The sequence below is a fragment of the Tursiops truncatus genome, chromosome 5, assembly GCF_011762595.2.
Source record: "Tursiops truncatus isolate mTurTru1 chromosome 5, mTurTru1.mat.Y, whole genome shotgun sequence".
Classification (NCBI taxonomy): Eukaryota; Metazoa; Chordata; class Mammalia; order Artiodactyla; family Delphinidae; genus Tursiops; species Tursiops truncatus.
The window spans coordinates 123,891,894-123,916,789 of record NC_047038.1 but is presented as its reverse complement, the minus strand read 5'-3'; the positions used below and the strand labels follow the sequence as shown (position 1 = coordinate 123,916,789).

General features: G+C 38.5%; 1 protein-coding gene across 1 annotated transcript in view; it reads right to left on the bottom strand.

The window, feature by feature from the left end:
• The window catches only part of UNC5C (unc-5 netrin receptor C), a 160,807-nt gene that overhangs the window by 99,113 nt on the left and 36,798 nt on the right, over positions 1-24,896 (bottom strand). The window contains exon 4 of the mRNA XM_073804679.1: positions 14,575-14,678. Coding sequence (XP_073660780.1) covers positions 14,575-14,678 — 104 coding nt within the window. The remainder of the gene's footprint in view (positions 1-14,574; positions 14,679-24,896) is intronic.

Sequence of the window (24,896 nt, the reverse complement as noted above, 5' to 3'; positions counted from 1 at the left end):
GCTTGAAAGAGCAGGACATTCAGTCTCCAGCTATTCCCCTGCCCATTCACTCTGCTGTCTGGATTCACACTCACCACTCAAACTTCACTTTCAGAGGTGACCAGAGACCTCCCCAACTGCCCAGTCCAAGAGCATTTTCTCTCCCTCTGCTGTGTTCTTGCCACGTATCTGTTTCTTCTCAAACCTCTTTCACTGGTCCCTTCATTTCATCCACCATTTTCACACAGTCCTCCCCAGGGATCTCCCTTTGATTTTTCTCTCCTTTTAATTTTATAGTAGTGGTTCTCAACTTTGTTGAGAATCCCCAGAATCACATGGGGAGCTGTGAAGACCTGCCCATGCTTGGGCCCACCTGCAGAGGGTCTGATTTAATTGGGCTGACAAAGGGCCCAGGCATCAGTGTTTTTAAAGCTCCGCAGGTGATAATAAAGTACAGCCAGGTTTTCAACCAACCAGCCTCTATGCACTGGCTGAGTGATTCCCTCTCATGGCTTCTAACTCAAAACCATTAATTTCAGTCCCAAGTTGTGTTAAACTACATTCACATTTCCAATTACCTTCTAGATAATTCCACCTGAACGCTCAACAAATATGAAAAGCCTCAGGCAGTAAACTGAATTGATCTCAGTATCTCCTCACACTGGTCCTCTTCCTGTAACCTTGGTCTTCTTAATTCAGTCATTATCCTCCCATTTCTAAACTCAAAGCTTCTAGTAATCCTCACAGCTCTCTTCAAAATCATTCCATTAAGTTATAGGTTCTACTGGAACTTAGCAGAATCCTACAGACCAGCGGTCCCCAACGTTTTGGCACCAGGGACTGGTTTCGTGGAAGACAGTTTTTCCACGGATGGCAGGGTGGGGAAGGTTTCAGGATGATTCAAGCACATTATATTTATTGTGTACTTTATTACTATTATTATTACATTGTAATATATAATGAAATAATTATACAACTCAACATAATGCAGAATCAGTGGGAGCCCTGAGCTTGTTTTCACTTGCCACCCAGTGACAGGGTTTTGATATGAGTCTGCAAGCAACTGATTTATTATGGTCTCTGTGCAGTCAAACCTCTCTGCTAATGACAGTCTGTATTTGTAGCTGCTCCCCAGCAGAGTCAGTGTTTTCCTTTTATGAGTAGCTCTAGCACTCTCTTCAAACCACTTATCATATTGTACTGTAATAATTTATGTAGAGTTTGTGGACTCCTACCATAAAAGCTCTTGAGAGCATGATTTTACATATATGTATGTTATATTTAAAATATGTATTTATAATATATACCTTGTATATGTATATATGACACATACAATATGATACATTTTGAACAATATATTTTGTATGCACAGAATCAAGCATAATGCCCTAGCAGAGATGTTCAAAAATGTATTATTTATCTAATGCATATTTGTTGAACATCTACAACGTGGCCTCACTATTTCTGGTACCTGGGATGCATAAATAAACCAAACAAAGACTGTTCTCAAAGTGATTCTCAGGAGAAAAAAACCAATGTATAAACAAATAAACAATGTATAAACAAATAAACATATTGGATAATTTCAGTGGTCCTACGGTCTAGAAAAAAATAAATCAGCATTATAGAGTGCTTTAGATCAGGAGTCAGAAAACTTTTTCTGTAAAGGACTATATATTTAATATTTTAGGCTTTGGGGGCCACATGGTCTCTGAACAAAAACCACAGACAATATGTAAATGAATGAGCATGGTTGTATTCCAATAAATATTTGCTTACAAAAATAGGAGGTGGGCCGTATTTGGCCTGTAGACTGTGGTTTGCTGACCCCTGCTTTGGATAACAGGCATGGCTTCTCTGAAGAGGTGACTACACTCTAGGACATGAATACCTAGAAAGAGCCAATCCTCAGCCAGAATGTTCCAGGTACAGGTAAGAGCACTTGCAAAAGCTGTTGTTTGAGAAGCAGAAATAAAGCCTTCATGATGAAGTGTGGTGAAAGAAAGGATGGATGAATATATAAACAGAGGCATGAATGAGTGAACTTTATCCATATGGAAAATAAAAATTATTACCCTAAGTAATAAATAAGCATTCCCTCAGTTGAGATATGTTGCCACATTCAAAGAGAAGAACCAAAGACATGATTGCACAGGAAAATAAAAGTCAGTAGGATCTACTCAAAATTAGTTTACTCTATGAATATCTATGCACCAAGCACTACTGCAGGTGCCAGAAATTAGGCAAAATGTTTAATAATTATGACTTCTGAAGGTTTAGACAATTACAATGCTGGATTCCATTAATTCTTAGTTATATATGTATATTTTGATTTCTAGAAGCTGAAATATTCAGATGACTTCTATGTACTAAGAAGTACTATTTTTTCTTAGTACTATTTATCACAAAACTAAGAGCAGTACTAATGATAGACAAAAAAAAAAAAGAAAGTGACCTGTGAACCTATAGTACATACCAATTAATTTCATTTTAGAAAAATATTTTGGAAAAATGCTTGAACATCAAATATGTTTAAAAATCACTGAGATATTCTTTATTAACGGACCTGAAGTTGAGTTTAATTTCTCTTTTACATTGTAAAATTCTAATTATTCTAAGAAGTGTGTGTAAATAGTAGCAATTCAAATAAATGTGAGTACTCCACTTCTGGAAAATTGATGAGATGATATAACACTTTTAAAATAAAGAACTTTTCCCCAAAGATATCTTTGAATATTATATGATTTAATTCATGAAAACTGATCAAATAAGGCTACACACAATTTGTGTCATTCTAATGAACTAAATTTCAAAACCATACAGTCAATAAAACATTTTTTGTTGCAGGGAAGAACATGGGCTTTGGAGTTGGCTAGACTTGGCTCTGTATTCTGGCTCCCCCACTTGCTGAGTCTGCAGCCTCGTAGGCTCTAAGTTCCTAGAATCACAATCCTCACCTGTGCAAAGGGAGAGACCATCCCTCCCAGGGCTGTAGGAGGATTTAATATGGAAGGTAAAGCACTTAGAATTAGGAGACAGTCAATAAATTTAATTGCCTCTTCCCTACGTTTATCCCAAACAGAACTATATCTGCATGAAATGTATTTTAAATGTTGATGATTCAGTGCTCCTTAGTCTTTACTAAGAAGTACATACCTCTATATTCATAATACCAATCAGGAAAAAAAAACAAAAAACTGGGAGAAATCTTTCAATTTTCCATTACATAGGACTACTGGTGTGGGTTTATGAGATTTCTTTCATAAAACTCTCCTGGTGGGGCTTCCCTGGTGGCGCAGTGGTTAAGAGTCCGCCTGCCGATGCAGGGGACACGGGTTCGTGCCCCAGTCCGGGAAGATCCCACCTGCCGCAGAGCGGCAGGGCCTGTGAGCCATGGCCGCTGAGCCTGCGCGTCCGGAGCCTGTGCTCCGCAACGGGAAAGGCCACAACAGTGAGAGGCCCGCGTACCGGAAAAAAAAAAAAAAAAAGAAAAAAAAAAACTCTCCTGGTGAGGAAAGTTTCTCCCTACTTACAAGCTCAATCCCTCCTAGTGTATGTACCAGAAGAGATGTCGTATTTCTAGCCATCCTATAAGAGGACTGCTTCCTAGCTCTTATATTGTAAGGACAGAAAGAGGATAAACTGTTTAGAAATCCCTCCAACGGTTAGGTCTTTCAGTCCTATTGACGCCTTCAGCCTGGCACAGAGTTCTGAAAATCCCCATATGATTTTTTTTTAATTTTTATTGGAGTATAGTTGATTTACAACGTTGTGCCCAATATGACTTTATTAATGAAGATGAGTGAGTCCCAATTTCATGATAAGTTTTAGGACTAGAGTATACTGACCCCATATTGTGTGTGCCCAGAAAAGGTGTGTAAAACTGCCATCCCACCCTGTGTGCGGTGTGATTTAAGGATCCACTTTTTTTATGGCTCTTACATTCATGGTTTTATAGTTTTATTGTTACTGATACTTTATAAAATTCAGAACTATTGGCTACATAAGGGCTGTCAGGGGAAGAGAAGTTTTGCAGGAAAACATGGAGATCATTTTTCAATGGCTCAGGCTTGTATGATCTCTTCTGAGCAGCTCCTTGAGCATCCAACAACATTCATGTTTCAAAATTTCTATTATCTTTTCCCTGAATACTTTATTGTTCATTTTAAATTTCATTTTTGATTTATATCATCAGCAAACACAGAGAAGAGTGGATTAACATTCCAGATGGGGTAAGTAATCCCCACATTTAATCTTGACTTCCTATACTCACTTTCTCACCTTTATTCACTTTCCTCCTCTCTTTCTGGTTAAACATCATAAAACTAGGCTACCTAAAACAGATTCCAAAACTTCCAATGTTAAGAGTATGTAAAGTGGGGGACCCATTTACACAAGACAATTATTTTCCAAAAATTACTGATATCCAGAATTTATTTCATGGCTTACTACTAAAATCGTTTAAAACCTAACTCTGTTCATGTTTTACTAATAAAAAATAAAAGACAAATATTTGGGGCCGCATGATGTAATAAAAATAAATCAACAACCACATCCACTTCCTTGTTGCCTCATCCCTTCTAACTCCCTGGGCAAAAGGAACATATCGCAGGATGATTCATGTATTAGGGGCTTTCTAGAAATGTCTGGCACTAGTATTAGCAAGCACAACTATTTCCAAATATATTAAATGTCTGCTCAGTTATTCCTTTAAGTGTCACAGTAAGAAAAAAGAATTTATAATCTGAAATTCATTCTTCTTTTCTGGCCAACTGTTTATAAAAGAACAACAGTGACAATATGTTTGGAACCACAATAATATAGACATTATAAAAACAATGATAATGTTTTACTTTTAGATGACAAAAGTATATAGTTTAATATTATCGAACATTAGGAATGTAAACCATATTTGCTAGAGTGCATATACTTTAAATTCTAAACTAAACAAAAAGCTTTATCCGGAAAATGGTTAGGATATGTTTTGACTACCTTCAAGAAGGCTAATGTGTTGGTTTTGTTAAGTCTCTTCTCCAGAGTCAATACAAGGGTAGAGGCTTTACTCACATTATGAAATAATTTAGCTACAACTACTTCTCTCTAAACCCCTGCCAAGTATGAACCGCAAATACCAATAAAACAAAAGAAGCAAAATCCACTTTTTTCCATTAATCAGAAAGCTCCAAAGTTAAGACACAGGGAGACATATAAGCAGAAACTGTAACAAATTATAAATCCAATGGTGATTTATACATGTTTACAATACCTTTGATATAATCCTATAGGTTAAATTTTGTGATTTCTTTCAGTGTGATCTTTCATATCAATTAAGCTGAATTCTTTTTGAGAGCTGTAAATACTTCTTCTTAAGACCTTGTTTCTTTCTGTAGTTCAGGGTAAATGACAAACCTACATTTTACTGAAGAGGAAATGTAAATTTATTTAAAAAAAAAAAGGAAAGACAGACCACTTAAATGCTTTGCAGAGATCCTTTAGAGATAGTCAGACTTCGGTTAGGAAATTGCTAACAAGGAGAGGTGCCCAGACCCCCAAGTAGCTATTGTCACCCTTTGCCCTTTTGATACATGAACTTGTTAACCATGTGACTGGCTAAGGAATCTAATCATATATGCCAATAATAAAGAGCAAAGCACCTTGCAGTTTTCTATTCTACGCCCTTGTGAAAGACAGATGTGTTGCATCTAATTATTAACTGATTGGTATCTGGAGAAACATTAACATAATTGGCGCATTTGTTCTAATTAACGAAGGGAAATTGCCACATACCACCCAATATGAAAAGTGAGTGCAGCAAGCATTAGCTAGAAAACTCCATGTCAATCAGAGAGGTTACTCTGCTAAACTCAAACTGGAGTCCCTCAAGTCCCAACACTGAGGCTGAAAATGACACAACAGAGTTGAGAAGCACGTGTACACCTAAGACAATGGAGATTCAGCCTAGAATTGTTTTATGCAGGTACATTAATCAAATAAATGGGAAAAACAATTATGGGGCAATGATCAAATGCACACTCAGCCAAGATTCTAGAAGAAGCATTAGCTAGAAGCTGGGAGTCGGCCAAGTTTTACCGGATGGTTTAGAAGTCAGAAGTTTGAAACTTTTCCTGTATTCGTTTGTTTTAACCTTGCCCTTTAGACCGGTGTTTCTCAAACTTTGTTGCATTTCAGAATCACCTGCGGAGCTATGAAAAACCTATTAAAAATAGTGATAACCCAGGCTGCATAAAATACCTATTAAATCAGTATCTTTAGCGTGGGCTATAAGCATCAGTATTTTCTAATGATTCCCAGGTGATCCCAATGTGCATCCTAGTTTGAACACCGTATTGCAGACTGGTTCTGATAATTTTGCTGAAATACAGATTCTGATTAAGTGCCCTGGATGGGGCTTGAGTTTCTACCTTTCTAAGAAGCTCCCAGGTCAAGTCAGTACAGATAATCTATGCATCGCACCTTGAATAGTAAAGCCTTCACAATGCTAAAAGATACCTCTAGCTAATAAGCCTTCTGTAGACTTTCACCAGGTAGGATTTAGCTCCATTGCTTCAGAGTTCGAAATCACAAAATTATTTTCTGCTGGTGTCTCACACTGACAACAGGTGTTTCATATGACCAACCAAGAAAGTCTTCATTATAGAATGCAAATGAATGCTGTTTACCCATTAAAGTTGTGGGTAAAAAGTATCTTAAAAGACAAGAATCAAAACGCCATTAAAAAAAAAAAGTGTACAAAGAAACTCTCCCCGACCCCAGGTCCATTGTGGAGACATTGTTCTAGATGTTGTCTCTTGTCAAGAATAGAAGGCTACTTTGTTTATGCAGCTATTTGCTTCTCAGATTGGCAACAGCAGTAAGACACTCATTCACTTCTGCATTGACCACTGTCCAATATACTTTGTGCCTTTCAGTAGCTTTGTGAAAGTATTTGTATTTTTATACTGTAAAAAGAATTGGACTTCAAGCAAGTTGAAATTATATCTTTAGACAACTGTACCCCCCCAAAAAAAAACAGCCAAAGGATTAAAAAAAAAGCAAGTAAAAATGAAACCATGTCCCACAGACTTAACAGAAGCTGATAACTAACGGAAATTCTTGAGCTTACCTTACAGAACCGCAGATACGGCAACAGCTTGTCCAAACCCCTTTGCTTGTAAACTCCTTCACTGATTAAGCCCGTTTTCGTATTTCGTTCTTTTTTCACCTCTTTAATCACATACCTCCCCAGCTTCCACTCAGTCCAGCTGTTCCACAGGAACTTGAAGTCAGCTCCTGACCAGTGCGAGCGGGTAAGACTGCTTGGGACCTCTGACCCTAAAGCTGGGCCTGAGGCCAGTTTTTCAGTCGATGAGTGGCCTGTTGACTTCAGAAGCCTGGAAACGTACCCTCAGCTCACGCTGGGCGCCTCCACTGCGAACAGGCAGCAGCGGCGCACGGCGATACGGCTGCGCAGTACACCCATTTCCTCGTCTTTTCCCACCTCCAATCAGCTTTCCCCAGCCTAAGACCGCCTTGGGTATCCCATAAGTATCCCAACCCCCCTGACCTCGGGGAGGCGGAGCTAAGGCTTGTTCTCCATCTTCTTAGTAGGCTGCCTTGTGAGGAAACTCTTCTCAGCCGCAAACCTCACTTGGTTCACTGCAAGTCTGGCATAGGGACGTGGTTAGTAACCTAACAGAAACTGGATTGACATTTTGCTCAGTTGTTGCAACTTCTGCAAAGGGAAGGAATTTTCTAAGAAAGGGATGTTGTTTTCCTGCTGGGGAAACACCTCTTTAATTGCACATATGTCTGGCTCATTGCTTTTGAGAGTTGAATGTGTGCAGACCACGCTGTAGAGATGAACTTGTATTGAAATCTGAAAACTTAACATTTCTGAAGCCTTAAATTCAACTATGAGGAGATGAAAGCACGTTAAGTGAATTAATAGTGACAACCACCAGAAGAGCCCGAAGTAGAATGACTCAATCTGATAAGATCTTACAAGGGAGCAAAATGGCACTGAAATGTCCTTAAAATGCTAAATTTTCCAGGGCAAAAGGACTATAAATTGATTAGTCCTGAGATAGTTCCTAACCGGTCTTTACTGTAAACTTGCCTTTCAGGTTAAGTAACTCTCAGCATTTCCTCATATTTAGCAATTAAGGGTGTTGGGACTCTTGCTAAGTCTGACCGCCTTTAAAAAACACTGGCTTTTTGCTCTTTTTGTTATGACTGTCATTTTTCATCCACAATCAGTTTACAATAAATAGTGCCTCTAGGCATATGAAGAATCATTGAAAGAAATTTCAAAAGCAAAGAACTTACCCAAGAAAAAACCTTTTTTTCCTGAAATAAAGGCTGTGGAAATAAAAGACCCTCCTGCCCTGCGATTATGTATTCAGGCGAGGTCACTGCCTGTTGCTGAAGCATCACTGAGAGAGAGAGAATGTATCTGAAAACATTGAAGTCTACTGACCACTGATTTTAGGTCATCTAAGAAAAGCTCACTCTACTGCGTTTGCTGACCGTTAGCATGGAAGATTTCACTTTCTTCTGAAGGACCAAATATTTTCTAGATTTTATTCATTTAATAAAATCAGATGTAAAATCCAAGTTCAGAACTTTCTGTTCCCACAGGAATTAAAATATATCCTTTATTTCTCCACCTTTCTCTCTCTCTTCTACTTCTACCCTAAGACCATCAACTATCTTCTCTTACTTGAAGTAAGGCAAAATCATCTCCTCAATGGTGTCTCTGTTTCCATTTTTACACTTCTAAAATCTATACTCCCTAGAGCAGCAAGAATGATCTTTGAAATAAATATATATCAGGTCATGACAATTCCTTACTTAAAATCTCCAATGACTCTGCATATATTCAGAAACAATTCCAAATCCCTTACCATTACCACGTGTTAGTTCCCAAGCTCATCCTAACCCTTTGACTGAAGGGCTTCCTGCCCTCCTGATGGCTCACTGTGTCTCAGAGACACTGGCCTCCTTTTTAAACCATAACCACATTCTGAGGTATTCTGCTCCCCTACCTGGAGCTTCCTGACCCAGATCTTTTCAAGTCTGGCTCTTTCCTGTCATTCAGATCTCAGCTCAAATGTTATTTCTTCAGATATAGATTCTCCTTAAACTTTAAAGTGACTTCTGATCACCAACAACCGTCAACCTCTCAGATATGACCTTGCCTTACTTCCTTTAACTTGCAATTATCTGACAATATCTTGCTCCTTTATTTCTATTCTTGTTTATGGTTTTGTTACCCTTTAGGGACTCTGACTGACATGTATCTCCTTCAACTAGAAAAGTATCCAGCACACGGTGAGTGGACAATGAATATTCCTTGAATAAATGAATTAGTAATTAAAAATAAAAATGGGGGGCTTCCCTGGTGGTGCAGTGGCTGAGAGTCCGCCTACCGATGCAGGGGACATGGGTTCGTGCCCCGGTCTGGGAAGATCCCACATGCCGCAGAGCAGCTGGGCCCGTGAGCCATGGCCGCTGAGCCTGCACATCCGGAGCCTGTGCTCCGCAACGGGAGAGGCCACAGCAGTGAGAGGTCCGCGTACCGCAAAAAAAAAAAAAAAAAAAAAATTAAAAAAATATTAAAATAAAAGTAAAAATGGGATTTTGTACTGTAGGCTCAAAGGAACCACTGTGTATATGCAGAAGTCAAGCCACAAATCTATTATAAATCAGAGGTTTGTTATTTATTCCTGTGTTTAATTTTATTATAATTTTTAACTTGGTTCACAAAGTTATCTGTGCTTGTGGTGCTCTCTGTGCATAACTATTAGAGGCATATTATTTACATTGGCAGAAAAACATATCAAGTGACCAAAATATAGAGATGACGTTGGCAAATATTGACTGGACCAATGCAAAGCTTGCAAGCTGACTCCCTGTCAGGGAACCTGATACTTGTGGCAAACCTGTTTGTAAGGCTGATACTCATCTCATAAGCAAAACACTTTCTTGTTGCTACACACATGCTAGGAGAAAATTCCAGCAGATATCACTGGGCACTGAAAGCAATGTCTCCCTCCAAATTAGTATTCAAACTCTCCTTTTCTCTCTAAACCTTTTTTGTCTGCAAGGAATATAAAGCACAGCTTGGGAGAAAATGCACCTGCATGGAAATGCGTCGACACAAAGTTCCAGTTATGAGGGAAGGGGCAGCCAAACATGCACTCCTCTCATGAAACAAAATGTTCATTGGCCCTATTAATAATCAATTAGATGGACAGCTACCTGATGCTATACATCTGGTGAGGCCTCCAGCTGCCAGCAGCTTTTTCCCCTGATAAAGCTGATGCTGCTTTAAAAAACTCTCTTTCCTGTTTAGCAAGACTAAACTCAGCAAAATCATCTATTCTTTTGCACTTCACCCCATATTTTCCCACTTGCTAATTAGAGATGCAAATGTGGATAAGTAAGATGACGGTTTTCAAGCACAACTGGGTCAATATGTTGAACATTGTGCCCTGTTCCTCCAATTAGACTCCTATGAGAAATAGTTCGATTATAATTAGAGGAGCAATTATCCCCTTGTTTAAGGTGAAACAAATCACAGGTTTGTTTTAGTGAAAAATTCAGCTTTGCTCCTTCTGCCATGCCAACAAATCTTGTATCCACTGATGTTCTGATACCAGTACTCTCCAAAAGAGATAATCTGATGAAATAAAGCATCTCTGAGTATATTTCTGGCTCACCATATGACAGCAACATTTTCCAGGCGTAAACTAAAATGAGCAAAGAGGGGTTCATTTCATACAGTGCTGCTGTTATGCCACTGGAGCAACCCAGCACCCGTGCACGGGCATATTAATCTTCTGGCTTCTTTGGGGAGATGGCGGGTTTCTGCCAAAAGGCAGGCAAATGTCTCCCCAGACATGGGAGAAAAGCATTATATTTTTGGCTTGATCCTAGCAAAAGAGGTATTAAAAATACTGAGCAATACCATTTTAGAGTATTTCTGGGATTTGTTATTCTTTCTTTCACCTAGTCTACTTTTCATTTAAATATAATTATTATTAACCTGTCCTACAGTCCTTGAACTGAAGTAACTCTCAATGGCCTTTTATTCCCATCTAGTGGGTCAGAAGCACTAGACGGATAGATTCCCTTACTCCACCCTCACTGAGTTCTCTCAGTATGCGTCTTCAGAGGTGACAAACATCTTTTCTCTGAGAAGTTCCATGTCCTGAGGTGCCGCCTCTGTGTCGCATCCAACAGGGACTCTTTATTTCATTTAGTTAAATATACTTAGAGAATCTACTATGCAACCTACAGTCTGCTGGTGTTAGAGAGAAACATGAACAAAAATCCCATTTTGTTCCTTATTTCATCCCAGTCTAATCAGGTAGGACAGTAGTAAACAGATATATTTCAACACAGATAATAGTTGGAGCTGTAAAAAATCAGGGTACCTAGGGGCTGATGTTCAGGCAGTTATACTGGTTCATTCATACCAGATGTTAAATACTGAATAGTTCTGCATCCGCTACTTAATAGCTGACATATTTTTTTTCTTAACCAATGAGTACTGAGAGGAGTTCTTAGTCAACACTGCTACGACCTGGAGAGATAGCATGTAAGGAATCCTGGGTTGGCCTCTTCCTCCTCTGACACTTTCTTTGTCCCTCTCTTTCCTTTGGCTTGGAAAAGGAGAGCTACCAACAGTAGCCCCAGCCCAGATTTCCTCTTTGGGAGAAAATATGAAGTCTGGTCCAATGTCTTGGGTCCATTATGACTAAACAGACAACTTGAAAAATCAGAGTAAGGACAGCAGCACATCAGGACTTGCTGTAGATATTCACGTTAACAAGTCATTTGTAAAGTAAATATGTTACATCAATAAGGGAATTTCCCGGTTTTAAAGCTCAAACGTTATCTTCATTTGTAGCATTTATGGCCTCTAACCAAAGTAACTGGCTAGAAAACACAGGAGGGCATCTTCGTGATTCTTCATAGGGCAGAAGCTTCATCTCTGCATACCCCACAGCGCCGAACAGAGCTGCACTGTGCTCAGTGACCACTCCGAATTCAAGAGGTCGAACTGAGTCTTCTGTGAATCAATAGGTGATAGAATAATAGCACTAATAATGCTAGTGAGTGCTTCTCCATGGTCTAAGTGATTTGCATATATCTCATTAACCTTCAGCTACATTCTGGAGAGACACCATTCGTTATTATATCCATTTTGTAATTTAATTGAGGAAACTTAGATACCGAGAGCTGAAATACCTTGCTTAAAGTCCAAGACGTAAAAATGGGGACACTTGAGTTTAAACCTAGAGTTCTGTAAGGAAATTAGTTTAACGTTCTGTAGCAGAAATTAAAGCCAAAATAGGGGAGAAAATTAAATGTTATTTATTATCTCAGATATGCCTGTGCCATTATTTGCACCAAAGGTGATGCTTCTGTAACTTAAGATTAGTAGAGCTCTTTGGAAACCTACTGACTTTTTTCTTTTTTTTTGGTACGCGGGCCTCTCACTGCTGTGGCCTCTCCCTTTGTGGAGCACAGGCTCCAGACACCCAGGCTCAGCGGCCATGGCTCACGGGCCCAGCCGCTCCGCGGCATGTGGGATATTCCCAGACTGGGGCACGAACCCGTGTCCCCCGAATCGGCAGGTGGACTCTCAACCACTGCGCCACCAGGGAAGCCCCCTACTGACTTTTATGGGAAGAAAATTATTGTCTCCTGATATTCTGCAAAGAATGAACTTGACTACTTATTCAATGATGCTAGATATATACTTATTAAACAAAGATACATTGAATCAGTCAACTATGTATTTGTTGAGTGTTTACTGAGTTTTTCAGATTCATTTGCCTTGCATACAAAAGAAGCATAAATCCTTGTCAGCATGGCCTGATGTCTTAAGGACTGATTTTGTTTATAGTAAAACATGAGAGTTTTACCTGCTGGTTTCCTTTTAAGATCAATATTCCATTTTATGCTATTTTCATGCTTTTAAATTCCTCAAATAAATAAATAAAATATTAAATGATAAATATATATACCATTAAATTAAAATAATCTTATAATCCCTTAACTCACCACGTTACAATTCATCCCTTTCTTCTTTAATTTATCTGCCCCTCCTGAGCAAATGACAGTTGTAACATGTCACGTTAAAGTATTCATTAGATTTCTGATCTTGGTGATTCTAAGGGTGCTGAAAATAATCGACACAGGAGTTTATTAGCCTGCTCTCAAGCATGTGTGTTTGATCTCTCTCTTGACTTCCAGAAAAAGAAAAAATATTCACATTATAGTTCTGTGAATGTCAAATGGGTATATGATTTTTGAGCTTGCCAAGTGTTAATTGGTCTCTTCCCCAGTGATGATACAGATAAAATTCACAGCCAATTAGTTTGCACTCTTGAATCTTTACTCCTTGCCAAAGTGAACCACTTTGCTGAGGAGACCAAGAAAATGAAGAAGTTATAGAATCTCCTCGCTGAAAATCTCTGCAGGGATTTGCTCTCTTTAAGAAACATCAGGTCAAGAAGAGTCTATGGATACCTATGTTACTCAGGATATGTTTTGGTCTTCAAGATAGTTTAATGGTGGAGGTTTGCATTAGAATTTTAGAAATCCAGTTAAGGAGACAGATGCACTTATTGTCCTAAGTGAAAGGAAATATTGAATAGGGAAGAGCTGCCTACTTTATAATCACAATAAATCATATTGTGTGTCAGTGTTAGAAGATAAGGTTTTGGAGTGGCTGGATAAAGCAGCAATAATCATACAAAGTCTCTGATACAGTGCTAGAAAGTGCCATGGGATTCCAGGAACAAGGCAAAAAACAGCTCTCTTCTTTCAAAGAAAAAAGGAAATTTCATTAAGAGTGCCACTTAGAGCCTTTGCATTGATACATTGGAGATATGGATGACTGTGACAGAAAAATGGGCATTGTAAAAATGGGCATTGTATTGTTTGGTGCTAATAAAAAGTCATGGTATAAATCTGATTTGTAATATTTCATTAACTATCAATAGGCTTTGTTTCACCAAAAACAGAAAATGAAAATAAAGAGCTAATGGAAAGCTTACAGGATGAAACTAACGGACATTCCTCAAACATGTTTTTATTCATGGTGTGTGGCTATGGCTTTTAGGTATGTCCATCAATATATCACAGAGCAGGAAATATATACGTGGAGTGCACAGGCTCACACACACACACACACACACACAAACACACACACACACCTTTCTTACATTTTTTGCATAGTATCAAGAAAAATAATAAAATTGATGGTACATTATTAAGTCATACCACCTTTCTCTATGATTAGTGCCAGATAAAATAAAACAGTGTTTCTGATTTCTTAAAAGACAGTGACAAAATTAAACCAAGCTGCCTGTGGCTTTGTCCAGTGGGGCATTCTAATTGACTCCAAGTCATTAATCAGTTCCCAATCAATCTATTTTGCCAGTAGCAAGCAGTTAGGACTCCATTACCAACCATTCATCATGCCATACCCTAATTCACTGCACCATTAGCCATGGACTAGGCCTCCGTTAGAATAACTTAAGTGCCAATTGCTAAATGTGAAGAATTTTTGCTACTCACTTCAGCCACTGGGATCCCTTCTGGTGGTCGACACTGGAGCAAGACTTCCTGTTCCAAGGATACTTCCTTTCCCAGGGGTTCCTGCTCAAATGTCTTCCGCAGATCTGGAAAGCACCAGTAATAAAATATAAGACAAAACTAATTAACATTTATTCATTTATTGGAAGTACAATAAACATCCTGCAGCTTATTTTATGTTTCTCTGTATTTTTTAATCATGTTAGCACTGTACCATAATGTGGGTGATTATATTCTGTGTACTGGAAATTATGAAACTTGGAGGCTATTAACTGTTCCTACTTTAATCTTCACTGGAATGCTTTGGAGATCCTCATTCTAACAATTAGTGAAACTCATTCATTGCATTTCCTTACTATTTCTTAATAATCAACTATAATGATAACTTTTTTTTTTTTTTTTTTTTTGCGTTACGCGGGCCTCTCACTGTTGTGGCCTCTCCCATTGCGGAGCACAGGCTCTGGACGCGCAGGCTCAGCGGCCATGGCTCACGGGCCCAGCCGCTCCGCGGCATGTGGGATCTTCCCGGACCGGGGCACGAACCCACGTCCCCTGCATCGGCAGGCGGACTCTCAACCACTGCACCACCAGGGAAGCCCAATGATCACATTTTTAATCAAGAGAATCCCATTGTCATGATGCTTATTCATAAAGTCCCTTAGGTATAATCTTATTTTTTCTTTCTTCCCAATAGATAACTATTGTAGTTGTAATAACTCTGAGATCTTTTGATAAATAACTCAAAAGCAAGTTTCTGTTCAGAGTGAAAAACAGAATGCTGGAGTCCTGAAAGAATGAATATAGCTTCTTGAGGTGTCTCAAACACAAGACAGGGAAAAGAGTAACTACTGGGATGAGTCCAGAAATATCTCAATATGTAAATTATGTGACCATTCTGCAATTAGAAGATTAAACAGTCATTTCTGCTCAAATATACCAAGAATCTAATTATGTATTTATATCAGTGGTCCCCAACCTTTTGGGCACCAGGGACCGGTTTCGTGGAAGACAGTTTTTCTACGGACCAGGGTCGGGGGAGGGTTGGCGGGGGAGGGATGGTTCAGGCGGTACTGCGAGCGACGGGGAGCCGCGCATGAAGCTTTGCTCACTCGCTGCCCACCTCCGGCTCTGCGGCCTGGTTCCTAACAGGCCACAGATCAGGGGTTGGGGACCCCTGATTTATACAGTTATAGTTGCTACAGCAATACACAGTACAATTTTAAAAACTGCTATTGATGGACACGAAAATGTTAGAAACCAGTTTGTCATTTTAAACACCAAAGCTAAAAAGTACATGAGTCAGTCATAGAGCTTTGAAGCAGCATTTTTTTTAAAGCAAAGCAAAAAAATTATTTCATATATGTACTCTTCAGCTCCTTCCCATTAAAAGTTATTGGAATTTTACCCAGTTGATTTTAGTAAAAAGTTAATGCCTCTTTCCTTTCATCCCATGTCCCCAGCAATGACTTCAGAATCTAAAAGCACGATTTCAGCCTACTGAACTAATGAGTGGAAATCTGAAGACTCTGGAGGTGTGCCTCTAATGTCTTTCAAGGAGCTATTAGAAAGCACCACTCGGAAAATGCACTGAGAAAAAAATTCATTGTCATATATTTGCCATTTGGTTGAATTTCTTGGCAGAAAAAAACCTTCAAGAGCTTAGGGGCTGTGAAAAGATAACTGGATCTAGGTGGGTCTGAAGTAAGACAAGAGACTCTACAAATGGTGACAGAATTTCTGTCAGAAGGGCATTTCTAATTTGATTATCAAGAAATTGAGTATGTTGCAGGAATGAACACTTAAAATCCACAGAGTTATTAGAACTTGAAAGTTATCTAAACCAGGTCCTTATTTTACATATGAGAAACACATTTCTCAAGTTACTCAAAGCCTCACAGCAAAATAACTGATGCTGCGTTAGAACCTGCTGATTTGATACATATTTTTCTATCCCACACATCCCTTCACATCTCTTTTGGTTGATTTGTGTCCTTTCAACAGAAACATTAAAACTTCTTCTACTCTTTCTTTTCTCATATAGTAGCTTATCTTTGTCTTTAATCTGCATTAAGATGAAATTTTGGCAAAACACCAAATATTAATAAAAGCAATAGCAGCAGTGAATAACTTTAATGGGATAAAATGTTCTTGACAGGGTATATCTTGTTGGTGAAAAATGATTCTAAAAAACTCCCATCTGGGCTTCCCTGGTGGCGCAGCGGTTGAGAGTCCGCCTGCCGATGCAGGGGACACGGGTTCGTGCCCCTGCCGGGAAGATCCCATATGCTGCGGAGCGGCTAGGCCCGTGAGCCATGGCTGCTGAGCCTGCGCGTCCGGAGCCTGTGCACTGCAACGGGAGAGGCCACAGCAGTGAGAGGCCCTTGTACTGCACACAAAAAAACAAAACTCCCATCTGATGCAGGGTAGGGTGAAGACCTAAAGACTGGAATTAGTTCTCAAATCAAATAACATATTGACTCTCAGTTAAACTAACCAGCATATCACAAAATAAGGATTGAGAATTAGAAAGAATGAGGCACATATATATCCAAATAGTCAAAACAAATTCCTTTAACATTTGTAAATTATCTCCTTAAGGTAGGCACTTTATTAGGTACTTAGGATGAAGATATGTAAGATTCAGAATCAAGACTAGAACGGTAAGCTGAGATCTATTTATGAAAAGCCTTCCTGCCATGCTAAGGAATGGCAAACCCTCAAAGGCTTTTAAGCAGAGGAGGGAGATAGGATGTCATATTGCCCTCGGTGTGATTGAGGTGGTGGTGAAGAAGCAGAAGGTAGTTAGGAACCCATTTGAATAGATCAGGAGGGATAACGGGGTCCTGAACTCAGCTAGTGACAGTGGACAGGAAGGGGAGAAAGCAGATTCTAGTAATAAATAGATCATATGTTGAGGAAGACCTAGGTATTTGGAGAGTGAGAAGAGGAAAAGATAATAGTATATTCTTAGCTACTGCAATTGTTAAGTTGATACCAGCATTAAATGAAATAATACCAAATTGCGCAGAAAAGTGGTGAGAAAGATAGCAAATTTATTTTGGTACATGTTCAGTTTGGTGCAGCTGTAGGCTATTCAAGCGGAAAAGTCCAATAGGTCCATATCATGATTTCTCAACCTCAGCACGACTGACATTTGGGACTGGATAATTCTGTTGTGAGGTTGCCCCGTGCACAGTAAGTTGCTTAGCAGCATCCTTGGACTCTACCCAACAGATACCAGTAGCACCCTTCCAAGCCATGGCAAAACAAATGCCTCCAGATAATGCCAAATGTCTCCTGACATGAAAAATCACCTCAAGTAGAGAACCACTGGTCTAGAGTTTGGAAAAGAAGGCCTGATGAAAGATCTGTGCTTCATTGTCTAGGAGATAGCTGAAGCACTAGAAATAGATGACACTACCAGGGCAGGGAAAAAAAAAAGAGGACACCAACATTCAAGAGGAAAACCTGCCTGCAAAAATGATATGGCGTGAGCAAAGACGTCAGAGAAAAACCAAGAGACAAGTGTCAGAGAAGCCAAGAGGAGAATAAAGTTTGAAGAAGTTGGGAGGCCAACAGGACAGATGCAGCAAAGGACTCAGAAGGAGAAGTTTGGGGAATTTAGGAGTGAAGGGGGAGTAGAAGCCCAGCTGAGTTGAGGGTGCACAGGAATTGGGAAAATGACCATCAGAACTCCTGCTCTTTTGCAAGATTTTATGGTGATGGAAGTCAGCATTAAGGGATGATGGGTTTGAATGGAGCAGGCTATAATTCTTCTTAGGATATGGTATGGTTTTGGGCACAGTCTTCAAATTCCTGCCATATGATGGCACACCTTTTGAGAATCCTCATTTCCTAATTGAGAATGGTGACCACACATCGGAGTCATGTACTTCAAAAGACAGGTTTAACTGAACTATCACTGAATACCATATAATTCTGTTGTTTTGAGGTTATTTAATTTTAAACTCTATGTAAATTTTATCTAATTCCTAAAATGATTCACATTTAACCCCCCACAAAGTAGTACTGCTTCCTGAAAAATCCTTTTACTTCCTGCCAAAAACCTCTTCTCTAGCTTTCAGGTTGTGTAAAGAGCATAGAATATATTGTGCTGTCCAGCATGGCAGCTGCTCCTTTCATATGCCTCCACGGTACTCTGTAAGGGGGTGAGTAGCATTTTAAGCATATCCTTTATCATTTGGAGAGATGTGATAGAAGGCAGGCTGGATGACTTGCAGGCAGAGAGAACACGAGGGTGACGAATGGATAAGCATGAAAAATGGACACTTGTCAGCTAGGAATTAGATGTAAAACAGAATGTTTTAGAATAATGTGGGCATTCCTGTCAGGAAAAAGATGAATTTTTTGCCCTTGGAAGACCTTTAGGATTCTACATTTCTGTTTTCTTTCCATTAGTTCTAAGGCTGCTACTAAAATAAGTATAAAGTCCTTTCATTATAACCTAGATTACTTTTGCAAAGTAAACTTGGCTTACCTCTGATTTAGCCATTGACTCCATCAATTAAAAGAAAAATCAGCTTTGTCATATGCATGCATTCAGAGACATGTTTACTTAAGAACATGAATATTGGCTTACTAAATCCATACAGAGAAATCCAATTAGCAGATGTAGAATCAGACCTGAAACTATATGGACTTCTATTTACCATTTACACAGTAATCAAAGAAAGCCTTTTAGAACACACACATGTGTGGGTGTACACGGCATCTCATTTCTTTTTTTCTTTTTTTTTTTTTTTGGCAGTACGCGGGCCTCTCACCGCTGTGGCCTCTCCCACCGCGGAGCACAGGCGCCGGACGCACAGGCTCAGCAACCATGGCCCACGGGCCCAGCCGCTCCACGGCACGTGGGATCCTCCCGGACTGGGGCATGAACCCGCGTCCCCTGCATCGGCAGGCGGGCAGACTCTCAACCACTGCGCCACCAGGGAAGCCCGGCATCTCATTTTTTATGGTAGAATTTTGATGCTCTCAATGAATTTTTTTGCACAATAATAATACTGTGGTTACAAATTATTTATGATGTGAAACCCACTAATTTCATGGCATTCTACAAACATGGACTCTGCTTTTTGACAATGTGGTAGGCAGAAAAGAAGGCTACCTGGGAGCTTGAAGACTCTGTGGCCTCACCTTCCTCATTTGTAAAATGAAAGTAAATGACGGGATGCTTTTGAAGGTCTCTTTTGTCATAAGGGCCTATGCCTGAGTAGACTAACATTTTAAATATGCATTTTAGGGGAAAACAGCCCATCCTTTGTGAAATAAGATAAGATCTTTAAGGATTTATACCAATTATCAAAGAGAAATAATAGAAGAAATTATTTTTCAATAATCTAGGAGATGATGTATCTTTGAAAAGAACAGCTTATATATTTTCCTCTACGACAATCTTCATGCAACTTTTGTACACTTCAATATACAGGTATGGGTAAGAGTTACAAAAATGGGATGATGGATGGGTTCCAGAAGATTCCACATTAAAAATATCAGAAAATTCTTTGTACAAATCCAAGGGAGCAATATAATATACATCACAAAAGCAGATGAATATTAAAGCTTTGATGATTATGAATGCATTGAGAATTACTTTGACAAAACTAATTTTCTCTCTCCATGGAGAGATGGGAAGGAAATGCCTACCCAAAATAGCACGCAAGAAAGCCTGTCACACCAAAGGGCATATCTACGAAAGGGGCCCCACATCAAGTCTCCTCCACAATGACCTCCCTCGAGCATCTTTGCCTGACACCATCTGAAAAGGGTGAAAGTGGCCTACAATGGGAAAGTCGAGGCTGGACAGGTGGGAGCTTTGACTATAACAGGTCATACTACCAAGCCCCTGTGAGCCCTGCTGATTCGGGAAGGAAATCAGGAGAAACTACCAGCAAAAGATCTCCCTATGGTGTCTAAGCAGGTAGGCTGCTGATACTATTGTCTTTGAAAAAGAAAATAAACAGGTTCTCACTCCAAGTTAAAAAAAAAATAACTTACATTTGTTAAAAATGTTTATTCCCTTAGCAATGCTACTTCATTATGCAGAAAGATTTATTAGAATAAAATATTTTTTAAAAGACAAAATCTTGACAATGTGATAAACTGATACTATGAAGTTAAGGGTTCGCCGATGGGTATACTTCAATAGATTATTCTAATGGAAATTAAAGTCTTTAAATTCCATTGAGTAATAAGATATAAATGACATAGTATTACCTTATTAAGGTTGGGTGCTTTTTGTTTTAGATCTGATCGGGTTTTGTGAATATTAGAAGAGTTATTGAAACTGAAAAGGTTTTGGAAGATTATGAAGCACAAAACACATGTAATAAATCATTACGACTGTTTCTATTACTATTAGAGAGTTCTGGCATGAAAGATGATTACTCATCTGAGTAAATTTCAACATGTCATTCTCTTACACACTTGGGCCATTTGGTCTATAAACTATAGGATCTAATATTCCTTACTATTCTTATGGAATTTAAGGTTTATTGTTGAGTTTTTCAAACTGTGTGTCATGACCCCTTAGAGGATTATGAATTCAATTTAGGGGATTAAAAACCAGCATTAAAAATAGGAAATGGAATAAATAGAAAATGTCAAGTGATCATACATAGTGTTTTTATGTATGTTTATATGAACATACACACACACACCTCTGTGTATTTGTATGTATGAAGAGATGGGTATACGTTTATCTAGTGGATCATGATATAAACATATATTTTATTATAGGTCACTGTGAAAGAGGTCTGAAAGCTCCTGCAAAGCAAGATAACATTGCAGCCAAGAGCAAGATCTTCAGGAAGGACAAACTTGGGTTCCGGTTCTGACTTTACCCCTTGACTAGCTGTGTGACCTTGAGCACACTGCTTAACCTCTTCTTACTTTAGTTCCTTCAGCTAAGAAATGGGTATGATAATAGTAACTATTTTACAGGGTTTTATAGGAAGAGGCACCTATAAAACTCTAGCATCATGCCTTAAATATAATATGTACTCAAAAGATAGTAATCCCCACACCAGTTCCCCCCCAGTATTAGTGAATTTTAGTATGCTATACAAACATTAGGCATTATCATTGTTAGTCAAAATAATCATAAACAAGTGAGACAAATTAATTACGAGCGTGGGAGACTAATGATTGAAAGTGATGTGTCACAAAGAAAAACTTAGGGATTACCATGCTGTGCTTGAAAAAATGCAGATTTCATAATAAGACTTGGCTCCAGGAATCCACAGTTTTTACTGGCCCCCAAGTGTGTTTTACACACAGCACTAAAATCTGAGAACTACCGATGGATTGATGGATTATTTACCGAACACCCATGATATGCGTGGCACTGTGCTAGACTCTGTAGGCAGAGGGACAGAGAGGCCTGGGAGGCCGTGAGAACCAAGAAGACCTGCTTCTACGCTGTGGCTCTTAAGACAGTGAGTCCCTGTTGGTGTTTCCCCAGTGTCAGTACTTACTTTTGTGCAGGTTGGCGGCTGACGTTGTCTAACACAGACACTGAAATTTCATATGTGTCTAGGGGGACAGGCAGGTAACTTAAATGAAAGAAAGTTAGGCACAAGAATTATTTTTTTCTTAAAACATAGCACCAACCTGGGCTGTCTTAGGTTTTCCAAATTTTAATAGAGACATGGATACAAAACCAATTCACTTAACTTTTTACTTGCTACTCAGCTCTATGCTGCCATATAGGAATTCAGGTTTGGTGGGCCACAGACCCCATATTTGACAGAAACTAGTAATCAATTCTTTTCATGCTCAATGAACAGAGGTAGTAAAAACATTTTTTAGTTTTTAAAATTCTGTTTTACTGTACTTTCAAAGTGTTCCTCTAGCAAATAAAATAATTCTATGGTCACATATAGTAACAATGCTTGTGTTCTTAGAGGGAAAAAATGTGCCTTTCTTCCAATAATGATAAAAGGGGATAATTATGTTGTCACAGTAGAGTATAACTTATGCTTAAATCACCAAATCTGGCTGTTAACAGGAAATAACTGGCATGAACCAACCAGTATAGCATACTTTGGGAAAACTAGATTAGACTTCTGAGCTTTGAGCATTTATTAAAGGTGAAAGTCCTGACAATGCTATAGAACCCTAAAAAGTTTGCCACGGTTTTCTTTTCCAGGAATAGAGTATCTTTGCTGGAATTTAAAAAAAAAAAATCATGAAAAAAAAAGTTATATTCAGCAACTCCTAATGTGGTTTTTAAAAGGAAGGGACACAGTATATAAAAAATGTTGGAAGGAGTTTTCTTTTTCACTTGCTTTTTCTTCTCAAATATTGTAAAAGATAAAACAAAACAAAACAAAAACCCACGAACCAACCAACAAAAACATGAAGTTTCCTCTATGGTTAGATTGCAAAGTGAACTATCACATTTCTGCAAACCTGTACAATGAATTGGACTGTAAAAAGAAAAGTTTAAAACTCAGATTTACCATTTCCTAAACAAGTGACTGGGGTAAGTTATCTAATATTTCGTTTCCATGCTTCTGTTTTGTTATTTGCAAAATAAGGATAATAACAGATCCTACCCAAAGGATTGTTGGAGGCATCACAAAAGTTAACATGCACAGGGGCTTATAGAATTAGGCATACAGTAAGCATGCCATAAATGTTGGTTACTAGGACACAGGGTTTTTTAAAGACAAAAGAATGAAGATGAAAGATTTTTATTTTGTTCCTATTATTGTTTTGCAACCTCTTTTTACGTTTTAAAAAACTAATGTTTTTGACCAATCTTATGAATTTACCACAAACACTTTCATAATATCATAGCTATGGGCAGGGACAGAGGTTAGAATAATTTGAGCAAATCAGCAGAAAGATTATCTGGCAATGTCTTTAGTTTTGCCAAGGCATGGCTATCCCTTACTGCACCGGGTCATTTAAACAGAAATCCTGAGTAAGCAAAGTCCCCGCAAAGGGAAGTACAATTTCATCCATTCTTCTTTATTTCTTGGCTTTGGGGCATTTATAGGACAAATATATTGTATTCAGATAGTTTTGCTAAAGGGTTTTTTAAAAAATAAATATTTTACAGCTAGAACTCCAAAGACATCCATTACAGAGAAGAGGAAGAAAAAAAAAAAAACCCATATAAGCTACTCTTCTATTCACACTGCATCTTTATTTTCAGAAAAAAATGATTATATGTCATCACAATATTTTTTAAGGTATGTCTTAGGGGTAAATAATAAGAAACATGCCAACTTTATGGATGAGAACCCGATATATCAAAAAGTTAAGGCTCTTTTCTCAGAGTACAGAAAGAGAACACAATGATTGCAGACAAGCTTTTTTGCAAAAAAGTAGTTTAGCCATAAACTTCCCATTTCATACAGCATAAAACATTACTTTAATGACATATTTTAGTCCAGTGGGTTCCCAGCCCTTCCTATAGCACATAGATGGATGATTTTTCCCAAACTATAACTTATGAGACAGTATTTTATCAATTAGATGTCTACCTCTCAGAACGAATATGAGCTATAAATGCCTATGGATTTGTGGGGCCTCCATGAACCTTGAGAACTTCTGTCTAAACACAAAAGCAAATAAGTTTGGAAAAATACAGACTGATGCCATCAAGTATGTGCTAGGTTTTTAATTTTGAAATAGGAACCACATGATGGACTAATTAACATAATGGTTGAGATTTATATGAAACAAGGAGACATTTATTGTTAAAAATTTTGTCTTATTATCTAAAAATGTCTAAATTGTGCAATTAATCTCATCTAATTCAAAAACTGGCCCCTGTAACTGACAGTGGGTTTACTGGGGACTTAAATGGTCATACAGGGGATCAAACCACAGCTCAGAAGTGCACGTTGGTAAACGGGCCATTTATTCTGGTGTGGTGGCAAGCTTGCTGAGCTCTACCAAGACATTGGTGTTAGGCTGCCAGATCCTCTCATGGTATAACCTAAGTCTTGCAGAACACCTGGTTAACGCAGAACACCTGCATTATTTGGTTAAACTGTACTTTTAATTTTGATTATGTCAAGTAGAGTAGGCAGGTAGGAAATGGAAAAGTAACATACAAGGCCACAAATAATGACCTCTGTATATATAAACTAACACAATAATCGACAAGATCACGTATATATTTAACTGGAGATACTACTACCCCTACTATAGAAATATTAGTTCATCCGTTCCTTTAAGATATTTATTGAGTTCCTACACAGTGTCAGGCATCACTGTAGGCATTCTGAATTCATGAGTGAACAAACCAAACAAAAATTTTTGCCCAC